The sequence below is a fragment of the Prionailurus viverrinus genome, chromosome B2, assembly GCF_022837055.1.
Source record: "Prionailurus viverrinus isolate Anna chromosome B2, UM_Priviv_1.0, whole genome shotgun sequence".
Taxonomy (NCBI): Eukaryota; Metazoa; Chordata; class Mammalia; order Carnivora; family Felidae; genus Prionailurus; species Prionailurus viverrinus.
In genome coordinates, this window is record NC_062565.1 from 71,221,864 (window position 1) to 71,241,839 (window position 19,976).

The 19,976-nt window shown below is 35.2% G+C and overlaps 1 protein-coding gene and 1 pseudogene across 5 annotated transcripts in view; both read right to left on the minus strand.

The window, feature by feature from the left end:
• PHIP (pleckstrin homology domain interacting protein) overlaps window positions 1-19,976 on the minus strand; it is a 140,623-nt gene that overhangs the window by 97,484 nt on the left and 23,163 nt on the right. For 4 of the 5 annotated variants that reach the window (XM_047857914.1, XM_047857915.1, XM_047857913.1 and 1 more), the window contains exon 7: window positions 7,945-8,105. In XM_047857914.1, coding sequence (XP_047713870.1) covers window positions 7,945-8,105 — 161 coding nt within the window. Of the gene's footprint in view, window positions 1-7,944; window positions 8,106-17,582; window positions 17,722-19,976 lie in introns of those variants that run through there. The other variant, XM_047857916.1, reaches the window with a different exon arrangement.
• LOC125165268 (putative high mobility group protein B1-like 1) lies at window positions 1,017-3,165 on the minus strand (annotated as a pseudogene).

Genomic DNA, 19,976 nt, shown 5'->3' on the forward strand with positions numbered 1-19,976 from the left:
GTTTCTTCACGAATGAATCTAGGTAATTACTGTCTTGACAGGAATCCCACAAAATAAAATGCTGTATTTTTCAGTGTACCACTTGAGAGAACACACCATGTCAACTCATCTCACCACCTGTGAAGTTAATTTTAATCTGTGTTTTCAAGTTTTCTCCCCTGTAAAGTTGCAATTTCCCCCTTTTAATTAACATGTTGTGGGAACATATTGCAAGATTAGGCCAGTATCTTCAAACCAAGATCCTCTACTAGTCTTAGTTAGCTTTTGTTAATGACACACAAATGAATCAACTACCACTGTGATAGTTGCCAAATCATCATTCTTTCTACAATTATCAGTTGACATTTGACCTAAATAAGAGTTTTTCCTCCTTTCTCATTTATTCATTTACTTACTTATATCAGTATAGACTCATGGGTTCCTATTTTAGTCAATGCTAATAAGATAGAATCCCTGACTATCCTAATGGTGCTTACTAAGAAAATAGAACAGAACCCCAATTCTATTTACTTTTTTTAATTAAAAAAATTATATTTACCTAGAAGCATTCACAATGTCAACAAAACAGCTGTTAACTTTTTTTTGCAATTAGAGTGGTATTCCATCAACAAAACAATTATTTACAATGTCACCAAAACAGCTGTAACTTTTTTTTTTGCAATTAGAGTGGTATTCCATCAACAAAACAATTATTTCCTATAAGCTGCACCAAAGAAAACTAAAGATGAAAAAAGCTACCATCCCCATGCATAACTAGTTTCTGCTGTGTACCAGTAAGAACCTGCTTTAAATTTCTTTTTAAGTTTTATTTCGAGAGAGTAAGAGCATGAGTGGAGAGGGGTAGAGAGCGAAAGAGAGAGAGAGAGAATCCCAAGCAGGCTTGACACTGTTAGCGCAGAGCCCAGTGCAGGGCTTGAACTTGAAACATGAGATCATGACCTGAGTCGAAACCAAGAGTTGGATACTTAACTGAGCCACCCAGGTACTCCGAACCTGCTTTAAATTTCTAGGTCAATTTACAACCCCTATACTGTACCAGGCAAGGTTAGTGGCTGGTGAAAATACCACAAGGACAGGGCTATCTAAAGACACATTTGGTATTGTGTTAACTATATAAAAAAAAAAAGACAATCTACAGTTTAAAAACAAATTTTTATGCAACCCTACATTTCAATTTTTTTTTCTTTAAAAAGTTGTGTACAGCAGGCGTTAAATGCTTTATAGATCAGGGGAAAAAAAACTGCACTACTCCTTCTCATTCTTTTCATTTTCCTCCTCTTCCCTGCTTTCCTCAGCCTTGACTTTTTTTTTTTTTTTTTTTTTGCCACATCAGGCTTTCCTTTAGCTCACTATGCAGCAATGTCCTCTATATTTTTCCTTCAGCTTTACAGCCTTCTTTTCATGGGTTGCTTGTCATCTGCAGCAGTGTTATTCCACATCTCTCCCAGTTTCTCTGCAACATCACCAATGGAGACTGGGATGTTCTCCTTTGATTTTGGGGTGATACTCAGAACAAAACAAGAAAAGGGCTGAAGGAGGCCTCTCAGGTGTACTGAGATCCTTGAACTTCTTTTTTCGTTTCTCCTTTAGAAGGGATATAAACTTTCATTTCTCTTTCTTAATGGGCCTTGCCCACCTTTGCCATGTCTTCTAATTTTTCTTTCTGTTTAGCAGACATAGTCTTCATCTCTCTGAGCACTTCTTAGAAACTCTTGAGAAGGTGACTGAAGCATCTCGGTGCTTCTTGTGCTCCTCCCAGTGAGTTTGCATAAAGAAAGCACATGAGGACATCTGCCTCTTGGCTTCTTAAGGATCTCCTCTGTCCATGTTTAATTATTTTCCTCAGTGAGGCAGTCACCACCCAGTGCCTATCTGGCTCTCACTTGCCCCAGCGTGGTAGCTCATAAAACTCAAATTTTAAAAATATGAATTTCAGACAATGATACCTATATTAAGAGAAATATAATAAAGTGTCTAAATGGAATAGACAATGTTGAAGTATGGGGAGGGAAGATAGGAAAAAGTCTGTAAGAAGGTGGTGTTTGAACAGAGACCTGCTAATAAAGGAGTTAGTCATGGGAATATTTTGGAAAAAACAATTCAATGCAAAGGGAATAGGTACTACAAAGGCTCTAAGCCATAAATGGGCTTTGCAAGTGTGAAGTACAGAAAAAGACCAGTGTAAAAGGAGGATACAAGAAAGGAATCAGTCTTACAGACATCCGTATAGATCTCCCCTAACAGATTCTAAGTTTCTTACAAGAAAGAACATTATTCATTTTTATACCTCTGACTGGTTGATTCATTCATCATTTGTTCCACCCCTAATGTATGCACAAGATACTCTGAGGCATTAAAGATCTAAAAAGGTTCAAGAAAAAAACCTTTGATATTAAGTTCATAACTTAAAAGAGACATCTAAACAAATCATTGCAACATAACAGAAAAATACAATAGAAGTATGCAGTTCAGTGATAGTACTCCACATTCAGAAAACGATTTTTTTTTTAACTGTTAAACTTTTTAAAGAATGGTCTGCGTTAAGTCTCTTCCATTCTTCAATTCCCAGTCCCTCTTCAGTGCACTGCAATCTTACTCCTATTCCCAATACTAAATTAAAACTGTTTTTTGTCAAGGTCATTAATGGTCTTGACAACCAAAAAATGCCTTTCAGTTCTAATTTACTTTAGGTTTCCATCTTTCATAAAATATTAATCCTTTGGCTTTTAAGACACCGTTTCTTTTATTTTTCTCTGGCCTCTTAAGCAGCTCTCAGTCTCAATTATTGACTCCTCTCCTTTTCTTTCACCTGTTTTAAAAGTTAAAGTTTCAGCCTTAGGTTACATACATATGAGATAATACAATCAATTTCCATATTCAATGATTCCCAAGCTGAATCTTCTAGCCTTAATCTTTTTCATGAGCTCCCAATGCCTCTTGAACATTTCTATTTGGCTATATGGGTAAGTATCTCAAATTCAACATGCCCACCTTCACAAACTTCACTTAAATCCCTACCACAGTAAATGATAGGACTTTCTATCCAGTCACATAGGTTAAAAACACGTGATCCCATACTCTTCCCACTCAATTCTTCCCTATATTCAAATGAAGCTCTTAAATCCTACAGATATTTTTAATCTGTTAATTCCATCCCTACTTTCACTGTGACTCTGTTCAAGACTTATGATTTCTTTCATGGATCAATGCCAGAACCTTTTCACCAATTTCTCCATATAGACTCTGTTTCTTTCAATCCATCCTTACAATGCCAAGAGATTGTTAAAAAGAGAAATTATACTCACTCTTCTGTCAAAATCTGTCATTTTCTCTCCTTTGCCTTCAGGAAAGAAACCCACTCCCCTTCATACATCATCAAAAGGATCTTGATGATTTTGTCTCCCACTATTATCTCCAGCCCTTGCTTAAATGATTATCTATATTTATTCTTTGCCATATCTAACAATACACAACTGCCTGTTACATTCTTCTAAGGTTTATAAATGCCTTTCCCTAAGTTGCAATATCCAGCTAAATTCAGCTGAGGTGTTACTCCTAGTGTTTCCCTTACCATCTTCTACAACACACTGCATTAGATACCTCTCCCTCTATGACACTTCAGTATCTTATATAGCCTCTTTCAAGTTTCTTATCAATTGTATCAATATTGTCTGTTGACTACTGATGAACTTTCCAGGGACAGATACTCTTTCATTTCTAGATACTAAGTGTCTGGAAGAGTGTCTGGCTGTAACCTACAGCATTTATGGAAGTATTTTATGCCCTTTTGCCTTAATTTGAAAAGAGAGATATATTTTTCTTCTATAAAGGGGAAGGGAAGAATATTTTTATATGGTTCTCAACATACTTTGTGTATTATGAGTGAATAGCTTACTCCTGAGAAAATTCATTAACTCTGCTTTTCTTTGGTAAATATTATTTAAGGAAATGATTCTAAAACCAAGTAAAACAACTTACAAACTAAGAGAATTAGGAAGCAAGTCTGACTTGGTAGTAATGCTGTCTCCCTCTCTGGGTTCTTCTCATTATTCTACTGGGAAATATCTATTACAACATTCTAGTACAAAATATTTGTAAATTATCCTATTATAGAATTTCTCTTATTAAAGTGATTTCATTTTTGATCTTGTATAGAATTTAGAAATAAGATTTTAGTAAGAAAATGAAATGGATAAAATTTAAATCTATCTATAAAATCGACAGCAGTAGGTAAAACTTAATGATTGCTTACTGTAGAGCTTTTTCTACACTGATTACATGCATTATTTCATGTAATCATATAAAAATCTTCTGGGGTTGGTATTATTATTGTCTATTTCCCCTCCCTCCTTTTTTTAGAGATGAGAAAACTAGAGATTAAAGTGATGAGGTAATCTGTCCAAATTACACTGCTAGGAAGTGGTAAAGCTGTAAAGCTGCTAGGAAGGGGGTAAAGTGGTAAAGCACCCCCTAATGCCAAAGTTGACGCCCTTAAACACAGTGCTATCTATTTTGTCCCTAGCTATGTCTACTGAGAAAGGACTCAAGAGAATATGTCGTCCCTTGGACAAAAACCTTCAAATACATCTACACAAGAACTTTAGGAATAAATATGTAAGGTCTTAAGATACCAAATACATAAAAAGATAAAACTGAGTTGATCTATTACTGAACTGTTGTTCCAATAAATAACAACAGTTGCTCTCTCACAGGAATGTCTCATTGGTCAATCATGATCTACTATCCTAAAGCTTTATCCCATCAGTTTTCAAGACTGATTTTCAAAAGTCAGTCAGTGGCTAGTGTGTTTCAGTGGGATGAGCAGCCATCCTACTTTACGAAGTTAATATGAACAGTGAACACATATGTACCACATTGCCACTTGAGGTGGGAATTATAAAAATACAAGGAAATTTTAAATAAGAGTACTCTCATACCTTTTATTTCTTATCACATGGTAACATTTTGGACTCTATAACTGCAAATCACCAGTACAAAATTACAGTACTATGAGTTTGGCCCAACTAGCAAATTATATCACATACATAAAACATCAACAATTTTAGGCTCTGGTAAGACCATATAAAATAATATAAACATTATTTCCCTCCCTTTAAGCATGTGTCCTCAACTGTAGAAAAATCATCAAAAACAGCTTTTTTTTTTTTAAATGTTTATTTTTGAGAGAGAGACACAGAATTGCGAGTGGGCGAAGGGCAGAGAGAGAGGGAGACAGAATCCAAAGCAGGGTCCAGGCTGGCTCTGAGCTGTCAGCACAGAGCCCAACACGGGGCTTGAATTCACCAGGTGTGAGATCATGACCTGAGCTGAAGTCGGAAGCATAACCACTGACTGAGCCACTCAGGAGCCCCAAAAAACAGCTCCTTCTTCACACAGCATTCCTTCTCCCCAAATCTAGAACAGGAGCTGCATGCAGATTTTTTCCCTACAGGGCCACTAATTATCTTAGGCTTTGTAACCATAAATACTCAAACATGCCAGTCTCTGTTATAATTACTCAATTCTGCCATTTGGTAGTGCAAAAGCAACCACAGGCAACATGTAAACAACTAAGCATGCTTGTGTTGGAATAAAATTTTATTTGCAAAAACAGGTAGAAGGCTGGATTTGACCCACAGGAGTAGTTTGTTACCCCTTAAGTTCAAAGAGCTGCTCTTCCAAACTTCTTACCTACCACTCTACCAAACTCATAAGATAGCATCAGCACATTATTTCACTGCATTTTCCTGCAAAAAAATTCTAGATTATGTACCTAAATCAAATTAAAATACACATAATGCATCATAAACTACAAAAACAAATGCTTACCACCCTATCATTTTTAAAGAAAGAATCCCCACAAGGTATTTTACTAACATTAAAAATTAAGTTATATATTTTTAATTTTTTTTATTTTTACTTTTTTTACATTTATTTATTTATTTATTTATTTATTTATTTATTTATTTTTTTAATTTTTTTTTTTTCAACGTTTATTTATTTTTGGGACAGAGAGAGACAGAGCATGAACGGGGGAGGGGCAGAGAGAGAGGGAGACACAGAATCGGAAACAGGCTCCAGGCTCCGAGCCATCAGCCCAGAGCCTGATGCGGGGCTCGAACTCACGGACCGCGAGATCGTGACCTGGCTGAAGTCGGACGCTTAACCGACTGCGCCACCCAGGCGCCCCTACATTTATTTATTTTTGAGAAATACAGTGAGACAAAGCGTGAGTGTGAGAGGGGCAGAGAGACAAGGAGATACAGAATCTGAAGCAGGCTCCAGGCTCTGAGCAAGCGGTCAGCACAGAGCCCGACGTGGGGCTCAAACCCACAAACTGTGAGATCATGACCTGAGCCAAAGTCGGATGCTCAACCAAGTGAGCCACCCAGGCGCCCCAAGTTATATATTTTTATAGCCTCAATGCAATGGCATTAACTTTATACTCACCAAAATGAAGTACAAACACAACATAATGCTTCTTTCTCATAATTTCAGCTTATTACTATTTTTCAAAGAATCCTTTTAAACATGACAAATGTGAAATTTACTTTGTTTTGAGAACTGAATTTAAATATTAGTATACTGAGCCTGAAAAAGCTCAATGTGATTCTCCATTACCATTTGAAAGCAAATTACTGTTGTAGGTATATCAAGCACTTGGGCAAATTTATAGATACCAGTTCTCCACTTTGAAAATAATGACCTGTCAGAAAATTTCGCTTTTATTTTGCTTCACAGAGAACAATGGGGAAGGGTGCAAAAGAAGGTGAAAGAGAATACTAATCTAAGAAATGATCTGAAAATGCCTGAGTAGATTAGAACCAGGGAAAAGATATGTATGGAAATCCTTTCCCACATCCTGCTGTTTAAGCAAACATTTTACAGATGACTGGGTGTATGGGTAGAGAAGAAGAAGATATAAGTAAATCTTATTTTACAAGCACATTTACTTAAAAGAGGAATCTGGGGGTGCCTGGGTGGCTCAGTTGGTTAAGCATCTGAATTCAGCTCCAGTCATGAGCTCGCAGTCCTTGAGATGGAGCCCTGTGTCGAGCCCCGTATCAGGCTCTGTGCTGACAGCTCAGAGCCTGGAGCCTCCTTTGGATTCTGTGTCTCCCTCTCTTTCTGCCCCTCCCCCCACCTGCATGCTCACTCTCTCTCCTTCTCACTCTCTAAAATAAGTAAACATTAAAAAAAGAAGAATCTGTAATTGTCCCAAACTGTATAAAATTCTCAGCTGCTCTCCAAAGACAGAGATAGGAATTTCTATTTTAACTTCCATTTCCTATCTCCTTACTTCAAAGAAAATTAAGGGCTTTGTGAATGAATGCATACCTTCAGCCCACAGGGTAGTATTTAATTATAAGAACAGTGTAATAACTATTACCCTTAATGGATATAATAAAGCAACTAAAAATAAAATATTTCCAAAAGTAATTTTCTAAGTTAAAGCTGAAAAGCTGCTTTTCTCCATTAACCAGCTAAAAGAAACAACAGCAAATAAACCCAAAGAGCCTCTTTAAACACAACATCAGATACACTGAAGAAATGAGGTGCTAAGGATAATATAAAAAGATACATTTAATAGTCTCTTCTAATTTGCTTAACATACTTTAGAAATGCCCCTGTATACAATTTAGATTATTATATGACATTTTATAAAATGTCCAACTGCAAATTTGATATAATGCTCAGAATTACATTTATCCATAATGTAGCACTATCATATAGCTGTGCCTGTATTACAACATGTCCTTTAGGAACTTTCCAAACCTGGATCAAGTTCAACTTCAAGTAATATCTTTTATTATAGTAACCTAAATTACCTGAATATTCAGTTTTTCATTAAAAGAAAAAAAATCAAAAGCTCTATTTCAAGTTCAACTATAAGCAGTGTTTCTTCAATGCCTTATATGAATTAATACTTCAAAAATTACTTACAGTAAATATCCGTCTGCCAGTTCTATCAAAAGTTACACAGTAGACAGATGACAAGTGTCCAAGAATTCGCTTATGCATTTTCATGTGCTGATAGACCGCCGTTGGAACAAGTCGCTCAAGCCTGTATTTCCCATTCAGCTTCCGTGAAAACAAAGTATCCGCTACCAAGAAAAAGGGGAAATAGGAGTGTAATTCAGAAATTCATTTTCTCAATTACCATCTTTCAAGAATTCGCATACTCCAACTTCTCATATGTTGGTAAAAATAAAGACACTTTTTCTAATGCATATGGTTCCTAGTTAAAAGTCCCTAAAATAGTCAAGAAAAACACATTATTTCACCAGAAGTAAGTCAGGCACTATTGTCCTCATTTTACAAACAAGCAAAGTCAGTTTATGACTGTCTGAAGTCACAAAATAAGAAAGACATGAAGCTAGGATTAAATTTAGACTTCTTTATTCTCTGGCTAGTACTCAAATATTTTGCATAAATGAAGAGTGAGGAATAATATATTGCATTATTTTAAGAAATAATTAAACTAGGGATCTTGCCAAACACCTGCATAATGATTCCCTCTCTAGAACCTATTAGCTCTATTTTTCAACTCATCCATTTTAACCATCTTTCATGATATGTCTGAAATTTATCTTCTGCCCAGAGCCTGATGTGCTGACTCCAGCCCAAAATGTTCTCTTCTAACTAAATCACTACTGTATTTTCTATTCTGATAATTATGGACAAAGACAATGCTCAATAAATACATTCTGACTAATCTGCAGGGATGTTATTCAACGATAGATTCCCTTTAATACACTTTTTAAAATTATTTTAATATATGACTTTTTATTTCTGACTATGACTGCCATCTATTTTGGATAAACACTGCAGCTTCTTACTTGAATTTGGTCCCAAAGAAAATTTAAATATACATACAAAATACTATTTAACCTAGATTCAGAGCCTAGCAATCATATCCTAAAGTTGATGAAATACAAGTATATTGGTGTATCATAAAAAAAAAATCAGTATTATTTTATTTTATTTTTCAACGTTTTTTTATTTATTTTTGGGACAGAGAGAGACAGAGAATGAACGGGGGAGGGGCAGAGAGAGAGGAAGACACAGAATCGGAAACAGGCTCCAGGCTCTGAGCCATCAGCCCAGAGCCCGACGCGGGGCTCGAACTCACAGACCGCGAGATCGTGACCTGGCTGAAGTCGGACGCTTAACCGACTGCGCCACCCAGGCGCCCCAGTATTATTTTATTTATGTACAACAAATGTTTGGCTCACACTCCATTTAAAAGCAAAAATAAATCTTGGGGACTTACGAAGAGAAATGTAGAAAAATGCTTTGTATGATACGTCAAAGAATAACTACATATTTACATGTTCTTTTACTACATCAATTATTTTATATTCTAAGAGTGTACCTTTTGCTGTTAGCACATAAGCTCTATGCTACAATCTATTTTAACATCTGGGATATCTGAGATAAGCTTTGACTGTTGTGAATTAGCGTATTTAGGCTTCAGCTACTTATAATTCATTAATTCATTAATTCAGTAATTCATTAATGAATTCATTAATGAACTCATTCAGTAATGAATTCAGTAATTCATTAATTTTCTAATAAACCAGACACATTTTTCCTTATGCACAGAAATAGCCTGGTAAAAGACATCCTCTAGTGCTTTGGTTCAAAATCCACCAGACATCAAATGTCCTGATAAAGGAGAACTCAAAATGATCTTATCCAAACACTAAGATCAATGACATCCCAAACTTACCTGTCTATTTTATAAGAAAGTCAGTGATGACAAAAAACACAAATGCTGACAGTGTTACTAAGACGTAGTTTAATTCCCTCCAACCAAAATTTACAATATTTTCAAAATCACAAATTTTATTGAGGTATTTAACACCGTTCAGGCATAAAAATATGATTATTGGAGATAATTACAATATCAGAACTATTATTTTAAGGATGATCAGGCATATGCATGTCAAAATTTGTAAAAATAAATTCATTATAAAGACCATTTAAAAATCGAGTTAATGAAGTATTTTCTAAGCAAAAAATCCTTGCCCTAAGTAAAGAGAAAATGTTGTTTGTCTCTTAAACATAGTTTTTTTACTGAATCTTTGTAAATTGGGATTAAATCTTTATTTTCATTTTAGGAGGCTAAAAAAAGAATATCTCTTTCTTTTTTTTTTTTTAAACGTTTATTTATTTTTGAGACAGAGAGAGACAGAGCATGAATGGGGGAGGGTCAGAGAGAGAGGGAGACACAGAACATGAAACAGGCTCCAGGCTCCGAGCTGTCAGCACAGAGCCCGACGCGGGGCTCGAACTCATGGACCGTGAGATCATGACCTGAGTCGAAGTCAGCCGCTTAACCGACTGAGCCACCCAGGCGCCCCAAGAATATCTCTTTCAAAAAGCTACTTTACAATTAACTTTTCAAGTAAAACTTATCAGAAACAATATATTTAAGTAAAATATATTTACAGTTAAAACTATATTCTACACTACCTTTTGTTATGCTTGGCTACCAATTAACTATTTTAGCCAAGTCCTTAGATTTCAGACAAATTACAAACTTTGTGCAACAGTAACTAAAAGATAACCTATGCAGAACAGTCTGTAGAATTAGCAGGTAATGAGATGATGGTTCAAACTTGATACAGGGAGTTAGAGAAGAAAATTTAAGTATGGTTCAATAGTTGAAGTTAACCTGAGGAGGCTGAATTTGAAGACCTGACCAAATTAAATAGGTAAAAAATTTTACAAAGGTAGAGAGAAGGATTTTCTAGGACTCCCATTCAATGAATTCAACATTTTCTTTTACTATACCATTTGCATAATGCCTATCTCCCTTATCTGATCTTAAGTACCCTAAGGAAAGAAATTCTTACTCATATTTCCCACAACTGAGTATAGAGCCTTTAAATAAAAAAGTATATAAATGAATCTTAGTTAATAACATACACATGATGGTCAATTTAATTTGTAGTTTTATGACAAAAAGGCAAATGGCAATTATTCACTTTCTAAAGAAACTGTTAATAGACTAATTGGATTTCTGAGTAATAAGGAAATGTCTCTTGGATTATAGAAACTCCTTAAATTTTATTAAACTAGAACATTAATTTTTAAAATGAGCATGGTTAAACAGATATAAGGGGTCACAAAGGAGTAAGTTCCTTATATGACATTATTATAAATCAAGTAACATATAGGACTTGGTTTGAAAGTACATTTATTTTCCTAAGTATGGTGATGGGAAATATTCTTAAATTAAGCCTGCCAAAGCAAATTTCTATCTTCCTTCACTTGGCAAATTCTTTCTTACCCTCTAAGGCCAATTAAAATGTCACCTCTTCTAGTAAGACTGTAGTGAATTTCAAAAGCAACCTTCTAACTGGTCACCTTATAATATCACTCCTATTCAAAGCTACAACAATGCTCATTTCATTCAGAATAAACATCAAATTCCTACACCAAGCCTATCAAGGCGATGCATGATCTTGTCTCTCATTACCTCTCTGATTTCACTTGCTACTTGAAACCCTTTACTTGGTTTACTCCAGCCACTCTATGCTCCCCCATTCTCCCAACACAGGAGGCATGCTCTTAATGTAGGGTTTCTGCACTGGCTGTTCCCTTTGGCTAGAATACACTGCCCCCATACAGCTAATGCCTTGACCTTCTCCAAGTCTTTTCTCAGATTTCTGTCACTTCCCAATGAAGCCTAACCTGATCAGTCCATTGAAAATTGCAATTCATTCCCTATCACAACCCACAACTACTCCTGGTCATCCTTTATTTAGCTCTATATTTGTTCTTTTTCCATCAGTTATCAGCTGATGGTATACATTTATTAGCTTATTATGTTCAATGTTTATTTCTTGCCTCCCCAAACTACAACTTATATAACAAGCTCCATATGTGCCAGATTTTTGTCTTTTTTGTCCTTGTATTACCTAAAAGCTGACAATGCTACCTAGAGCTATAGCATAGAGCTGACAATGATGGCTGGCACTTAGTAGATGATCACTATATATTTGGTAAATTCAATGAACAAATTACATATAAATATATAATAAGATTATTATCTTATTAGATAATAAATTATCTTATTAGATAATAAGATAATTAGGCTTAAGGAATAAAACAAAAATGGAGGATTTGTCAAACTGATTACATATCCAAAATATCTCTAAATAGTTCTTCATTTCAACTCCTCTGCTAAATGGATTTAATTTGGAGGGAAAGAGAAAACTAAACATATATTACTCAAATTCCTAAGTAAACAGACCAGCAAATAAAATAAACATTCAGGAATCACTGTTAAACATTTGAAATATCAGTCTCTTAAAGTGTGAAGAGAGAAAAGAAACAAAATGGTGAAAACCCCCATCTGTACCAAATCATTCAGAACAGTCGTCAAAACAAAGTCTATGTGCACAAGCTTACAGAACTATTAGAGATAAAAGGCCCACAAATTTTTAATGTTAGATATAAATACATACATATCTAACCTGTGGGCTCATGTTCATTACTTCTGTAAGTATAAGGATAATAAATCAAATCTCCCCACAGGTCACTTTTCCCCAGTTTATACCTAGTTATTTTTGAAGAATTGATTCATTTCTCTAATCATAATACTATGGGTATTCAGTGCAGAAAATAAGAGCACAAATGAAAGAAGAAAAATCCATGATTCTAACACCTAACGCAGTCACTTCTAAAATTTTGCAAAGATTTCCCTCATAAACAGCATTTTAAAAGCTATGCTATATTCCTTAATGAAATAAGATTAACCTTTAAGTTTGACAGACTCGTGTTCAAACTTCATACCGTGGGGACTTTAAGCAAGTGATTTTATCTCAATTTCAATTTCTCCAGTTATATTTCTAGAAACATCTTCCACAATATACTTGACTTTCATGTTATGTTGTTCTTTGACATCTCACAATTTCACAATTTTCAGTATATTTCCCTTTTTAAAATAATTTTTTCTACTCATTTAATATGAAGAGTTCTCCTAACCAGCCAATAATACAGCAAATATCCACTTACATTTTCTTTTACTTCTCTGCGGTTTAAATTTCTCACTTAACTCCTTAATTTATCTGGAGTTTTAGTATATACAGAAGTGAGTCTCTAAAGACATTTATTCTACCCCAAATAATCATTTGTTCCAGACTTTTCATTTATGAATCCTTCTCTCTATTAAAAATCGTGATTAAATTATCTTACATATGTATATCTGTGCCAGATCACTGACCACATGTCTATTTATATGCCAGTACCAAAAATTTAATTTTGTAACTAATAATGTTTTAGTATTTATCTGGCTATTCATCACTATGCATCCATTTTTAAATGTCTTAGTCTTGATTATTATCCAATTTGAGGATCACTGATAAGTTAAAAAAAATCCATTTGTTGGGAATGTAAGGATAATTTCATTACCTTATAAACAACTGACATCTTTCTATCTAGGAACATGATGCTCTGTTCCTATACCTGGGACCAAGTTTTCAATACAGATGATTTTAAGAAAAGATAAACATAATCAAAGTAACCTTACGATTTTCCTCACTATACAAATCTGGACCATCTGAACCAACTTCCTGGGAAATCTGTATACAAATCTGTACTATTTGAACCAAGTTTTATAAGGAAACACTGGGTAGCTGCCAGGAAAGAGCATCTGCAATAACCTCAGTAGCTATGATTTTGAGGACACTGGAAAAATACATGATAAAATCTCTGCAAACAAAAAAGAACTGAAATAGAAATACTATCATTTCCCTCCAAAATGTTTAGAATTTTTTCTCCTTCTGCTAAGTACTTTTAAAATGGAGAAAAACACATCGTGGAATTGCAATAAATTATCCAAGATCAAAAGTAACCATTGCTGGGTGCCTCAGTGGGTTAAGTGTCCAACTCTTTGATTTTGGCTCATATCATGATCTGTTTGCAAGATCAAGCCCCACCCACATGAGGCTCTGGGCTGACAGCATGGGGCTTGCTTGGGATTCTCTCTCCCTCTTTCTGTACCTCCCCCACTCATGCTCACTCTCCTTCTCCCTCCCTCTCTCTCTCAAAATAAATGATAAAAACCTTAAAAAAAAAAAAAAAGTAAAACTGCTAAAAAAAAAAGAGTTGGGGAAAAAAATTTTAATTACTATGAATTAACAAAAATGCAGAGGTTATAACGTTTTTCTGGGTTTTGTTGTTTTTTCTTAACAAAGAACAATATAACATGCTGTACAATGTCTACTCCAGTGAAGGAAAACTGTTTTCCCTTAACAATCTAAACTAGTATAACTAGTGTTTGCAACTTCTGCCAGCTCATGAAAGCAGAGTCCTGCTGGTGCCATAATGAATGCAAGGAGAAGCATGTGGCTGTAGATTCCAAAACCCAGAGAATTTTTATGACAATAGATGAAGAAGCAAAGGAAAGACAGAATATGTAATTCAGCAGGTATCTCAGTGTAACCTGGGATCTTTTCTTATACAGAGAAAGGGGTACTCAGATAAAAAACCTCAGGGTACTTTATAAGAAGAATAACTGATTTTTACTAAATTTATTTTTGTACTATATTTTGACTAATTTTATTCTGTGATTCTGGTTAAAAAAACACTTTGGGGTGCCTGGGTGGCTCAGCTGGTTGAACATCCGACTCTTGAGTTCAAGTTAGGTTGTGGTCTCATGGTTTGTGGGATTGGATTGAGGCCCGTGTTAGGATCTGTGCTGACAGCACAAAACCTGTTTGGTATTCTCTCTCCCTCTCTCAAAATAAATAAACCTAAAAACAAAACAAAACAAAAATCTTGGAAACCTCCCAGAGTTTCTGTAAATAAAATGCAAAATAGTTATAACTTATAATTAATAACCACATAAACAATTCTTAAATTAAAGTAGAAAAGAGTGACTTCTGGATAATCAGTACCAAGGTTTCATTTTAACCTCCATTATCTGTGTTAATAAAGGCTTTCTAAATGTAAAATTAGGAACTCATAACTATAAAACAAGAATTTGGAAACCTATAAAACTAAACTTGAGTGAACTACAAAACTGGTAATAAACATGTAAGCAAGACCACATGAAAACAAATTCCAAACTGCTTTATTGCTAGATGATAACTAGTTTTCCCAACAAAATAATGCTATATCCATGACCAGGCACTTACAGAATAATTACTATAGAAAACACCCTGCAAGTTCAAAAAGTTGCCTATGAGTGTGTTGGTGATTTCAAAATTTTCATTAGATAAATGTGTGGTGTAAGGTATTTGAAAAGGCATAAAATTACATAAAATTTTATTCATTTTAAAGAACCACAAAAATGTTCTAATGAAAAGAAGATATGACTATGGGGTCACAAAAAAATAGCTATATGAATCTCTAAAAGAGAAGTTATGCTAAAGCCAGGAATCAAACACCTTGAGAAAATGGCTGTGATGAGGAAAAAGTCACCAAGGCTTAGAGCTAGAGACTTCAAGAATCCAATGATTGGAGTGCCTGGGAGGCTCAGTCGGTTAAGTGTCCGACTTCAACTCAGGTTGTGATCTCGTGGTTCACAAGTTCGAGCCCCACATCAAGCTCTGTGCTGACAGCTCAGAGCCTGGAGCCTGCTTTAGATTCTGTGTCTTCCTCTCTCTGCCCCTCCCCCACTTGCACTGTTTCACTCTCAAAAATAAATAAATGTTAAAAAAATTTTTTTAAAAATCTAATGACAGAAAAAGTCTTATCTGCTTCAAATAATGTGGGTAAATGTCAAAATACAATACAATTACTAAAGTGGGGAGAAAAATGGCTACAGAACACTATTATGAAATAACAGTTTGGAAAATAATGGCTAATATTTACTGAGTGCTTTAGTACATGCCAGGCATCTTACATTGATTCTCATTTAATCTCACCCGTCTTTTACGGCAGATACTATTATCTCCAAGAAGGGGATATTCCTTACCAGTAAGGAAACTGAAAGCTAAAATTTAACTTTCCCAGAGGTGAAGTCCAAGGTTGAATTCAGGCATCTACTCCCAAGAGCGCACTCTTACCATGGTGGTTAGGTAAACAAATATTAGAAAAAAAAAAAATGACTGAAAGGAAATATGCCAAAGCAGTAATAGCAGTTAACCAGTGAGACTGAATGCTTTTTGAACTGTTCTCTGATTTCCAAGTTTCCTCTACTGATTATTTCCTCTATTCATTCTGATTAATTTTAATTAAATAAAGTATAGCTCAGTCTGTCTCAAGGAACTCAAAAGAGCAATATGACAAATCTAAACTGTCTGAAGAGATTAAATTCAAAACCTGAGAAAAACACGCCCAAGGATAAAGATGCAAAGCATTTAAATTTATTTAAGCATAAAAAAAGAACCCTTGAGACTAAGCATACCAAAACATCAGAATTGTATACTATAAAACAGACAATAACCACTGTCTATATGACAATGGATTGAATGATAAGACTACAAAGAATTTACACCTGGTTTGATTCAAAAGCCATAAAATAATACAAAGCACCATTAATTTTGTTTGTAAGTTTTGTTTCTAAAATCTTTCCCAATAAAATTTTAAAGTAAAAGAGAAATATATCAAAGACAGTGTAGGTTCAATTTTATTTGGGAAGGAATCCTGTAAGAAGGAACTTTTAACAGTTAATTCACCATAGAGCCACAATTGATAAGCTTGCCACAATTCTCCTGAGGTTACTAATATAGACATTAGTAGGGAATAACAACCAAATGTTCGTAATTTGAGGGCCACAGATAATCTGGAAAATAATTCAACACAGATTGGCTTATTTCTACATCATCATCTGATCTTTGTATCATTCTGCACCAGTAACTAGCAACTAACCAACACGAGAACAAGGCAAATAAATCACCGTTAACTATAATGAACAAAATTCCCAACTTTAGTTTTATAGTAAAATGGGTCTGTAACATTACAAGGACAATCCTGTAAACAGCTTTTGGTCCACAAAAAAGGAAAGAGAGAATAGAAAAGTAAAATAATCACCTGGGCAACACAGCACCCTGGAGAGCTTCTCTCTTTATTTTACTACTCTAAAATAATTAGTATGTACAGTAGCTACCCTCCAAATCTCTACATAGTCAATTTGGTGTTTAGTTGTACTTCCCATATGAAAGACATCACGTTTTTAAGATTTAGCAGATACCACAAAGACAAGTAAGCTCTAAAAAGGAGAGCACAAATACTAAAATAAAATACAGTAAGTAAAGAGATGATTCCAAGAGTTAAGCAAAAAAATCTCATGAACCAAGTACATAAGCACAAACAAAACCACCCCCCAAAACAGACATTACAATTACAAGGATTCAAATTTACTAGAATTGTAAAATTACTTGATTTGTATTACTCTTCCTCCTCTTTTCTTTCTTGGAAACTAGTCTGATGGTATTTCAACCATAAAACTTTTAAATGTTTTTATAGTAATTTTAATAAAAATTCATTTTTTTAAAGCTATATAGTTTTATGCCAAACATTTTAATCATTTAATTTTAAATTAACAAACATTTATATAGCACCTATATGGGCCAAGTATGGACTAAGGGATGTAACAGAGAAAGAAAACGCACAGTACTTACCCTCATGAAGACTGTAGTCTAGCAGGGAAGACAGACGTGAAACAAGGACTTATAACAAGAAGTGTCAGCAAAACAAAAAAAAAGGTTCAGAAAAACCTTAAAATATACAGCAGAGGGCCCTAAACATATGGCAGGGGAGGGAAGGGGTTGCATATCAGTGAGTCAGGCTTTTCTGAAAAACCGACATTTAAACTAAGACCTGAAAGTGGAACAAAGAATGTTGGTGGGAAGGGAGCATATTCTAGGTTGAGGCAAGAGCATGTGCAATGGTCTGAGGCTGGAAAGAACATGGCACTCAAACTATATAAGGAAGTAGGTATGGCTAGCACACAGAGCACACTGGGGAAAGTGTCAAGTGAAGAGATGGGAAGGTAGGGCACAGACTCCAGAATGCTTTGTAAGCTATGGTAAGGCATTCTGGACTATTTCCCCCAAATTAGGAAGTTAAAGGTTATTAAGGAGAAAGAAGTGGGAATAACATAAGATTTGCTTTGGGATAACCGATTGCCATTTTATCTCTTGACCACAATGAGAACAGATCACAAGGAATATGGCTAAAAGCAAAAGTTGATTTTGCAAAAGAAATCAAAGGGCTCAAAAAACAAAATTTCATTTTATTTTATTTATTTTTTTTTTTAATTTTTTTTTTTCAACGTTTATTTATTTTTGGGACAGAGAGAGACAGAGCATGAACGGGGGAGGGGCAGAGAGAGAGGGAGACACAGAATCGGAAACAGGCTCCAGGCTCTGAGCCATCAGCCCAGAGCCCGACGCGGGGCTCGAACTCATGGACCGCGAGATCGTGACCTGGCTGAAGTCGGACGCTTAACCGACTGCGCCACCCAGGCGCCCCTAAAATTTCATTTTAAACTAGAATGTAATCAGTTTGCCAACAAGACTGTTAATAATACTTTCTCAAGGAATTGAATTATTTTCTCTCAAATTAAGTTATTTATATGGAAAGAGATAAACTTGAAACAACATACCATGTTTTAATCTTTCTAAAGTTCACATTCTGAATTCAAAGGCTCCTATACCCAAATCAATAAATGGACACAAGTGGTACAAGGCTAATGCATAAAGAATTTCACAGAGAAGGCAAAACGGTGCTAAATAAATGTGACATAAAGTTAAATGCATATTTCAGAAAAACACAACCAGGGATAATTGACTTGGTCACTACCTCTTCTTTTTTTCAGCTTCTTTGATAAAGTTGGGGTATCTTGCAATGTTGTTATGAAAAGCAAATGAGACAACATGTTCTATAAACTTAAAGGTATTATATACTACCACAATATTGACTTTGAACAATCAAATCTTCATGTTATAAAATTAAATCTTACTAACCACAGTTTTTCTTTTACTTTTTAAAAGACTTTATGGGACATCATTTTTTCCCCTTCATCTTCCTTATGGAGCTGAACAAACTGCTGCTCTCTTCATATAAGTATCTATTCAGCCTGATCATGGATTTCCTAGTTTCAAGATGTCTAGGAAGATGTTCAATTCCTTGCCTTTTTTTTTTTTTTGGTTTAAAATTTTTTATGTTATTTTTATTTTAATTTTTAAAATGTTTATTTTTGAGAGAGTGAGCGAGCGAGAGTAGGGAGGGTCAGAGAGAGAGGGAGACACAGAATCTGAAGCAGACTCCAGGCTCTGAGCTGTCAGCACAGAGCCTGACATGGGGCTGGAACTCACAAGCTGTGAGGTCGTGAGCTGTGAGATCGTGAGCTGTGAGATCATGACCTGAGCCAAAGTCAGACATTTAACGGACTGAGCCACCCAGGCGCCCCTAAAAAAAATTTTTTTAATGTTTATTTCTGTGAGAGAAAGAGACATTGCAAGCGGGGAAGGGACAGAGAGAGAGGGGGGAAGACATGGAACCTGAAGCAGGCTCCAGGCTCCAAGCCGTCAGCACAGAGCCCAATGCGGGGCTTGAACTCGTGGACCGTGAGACGGTCACCTGAGCCGAAGTCAGACACTCAACCCACTGAGCCACCTAGGCGCCCCAGAAAACGTTCAATTCTTAACTTCAAAATTCAAAATAAAAAGTCAGAGACTTTATGAAGAAAATAAGATAATTTGCTTCACTTAAACAGATATGAAATTCAACATCAAAGTAAACAATCTGGAAAAATATGGGACACAAACTAAAAGGGGGTAATGAAAGGCTAGTGCTTCCTAATTACTACTGACACTGCTTGCCAGACATAGTACAACAAGAGGGCAGGGGGCACAGATGATATCTCTCATCACATCTATGACCTTAAAAAGAATTTCTTCTCATTATTAACAAAAGAAAATAAAACACAGCTACAAGAGCAACAATTTGAACTCACCTAAGTAAACTGTCATTCTTCAAAGTGTTTCCCCTTTTCTGGTCAATCATAAATT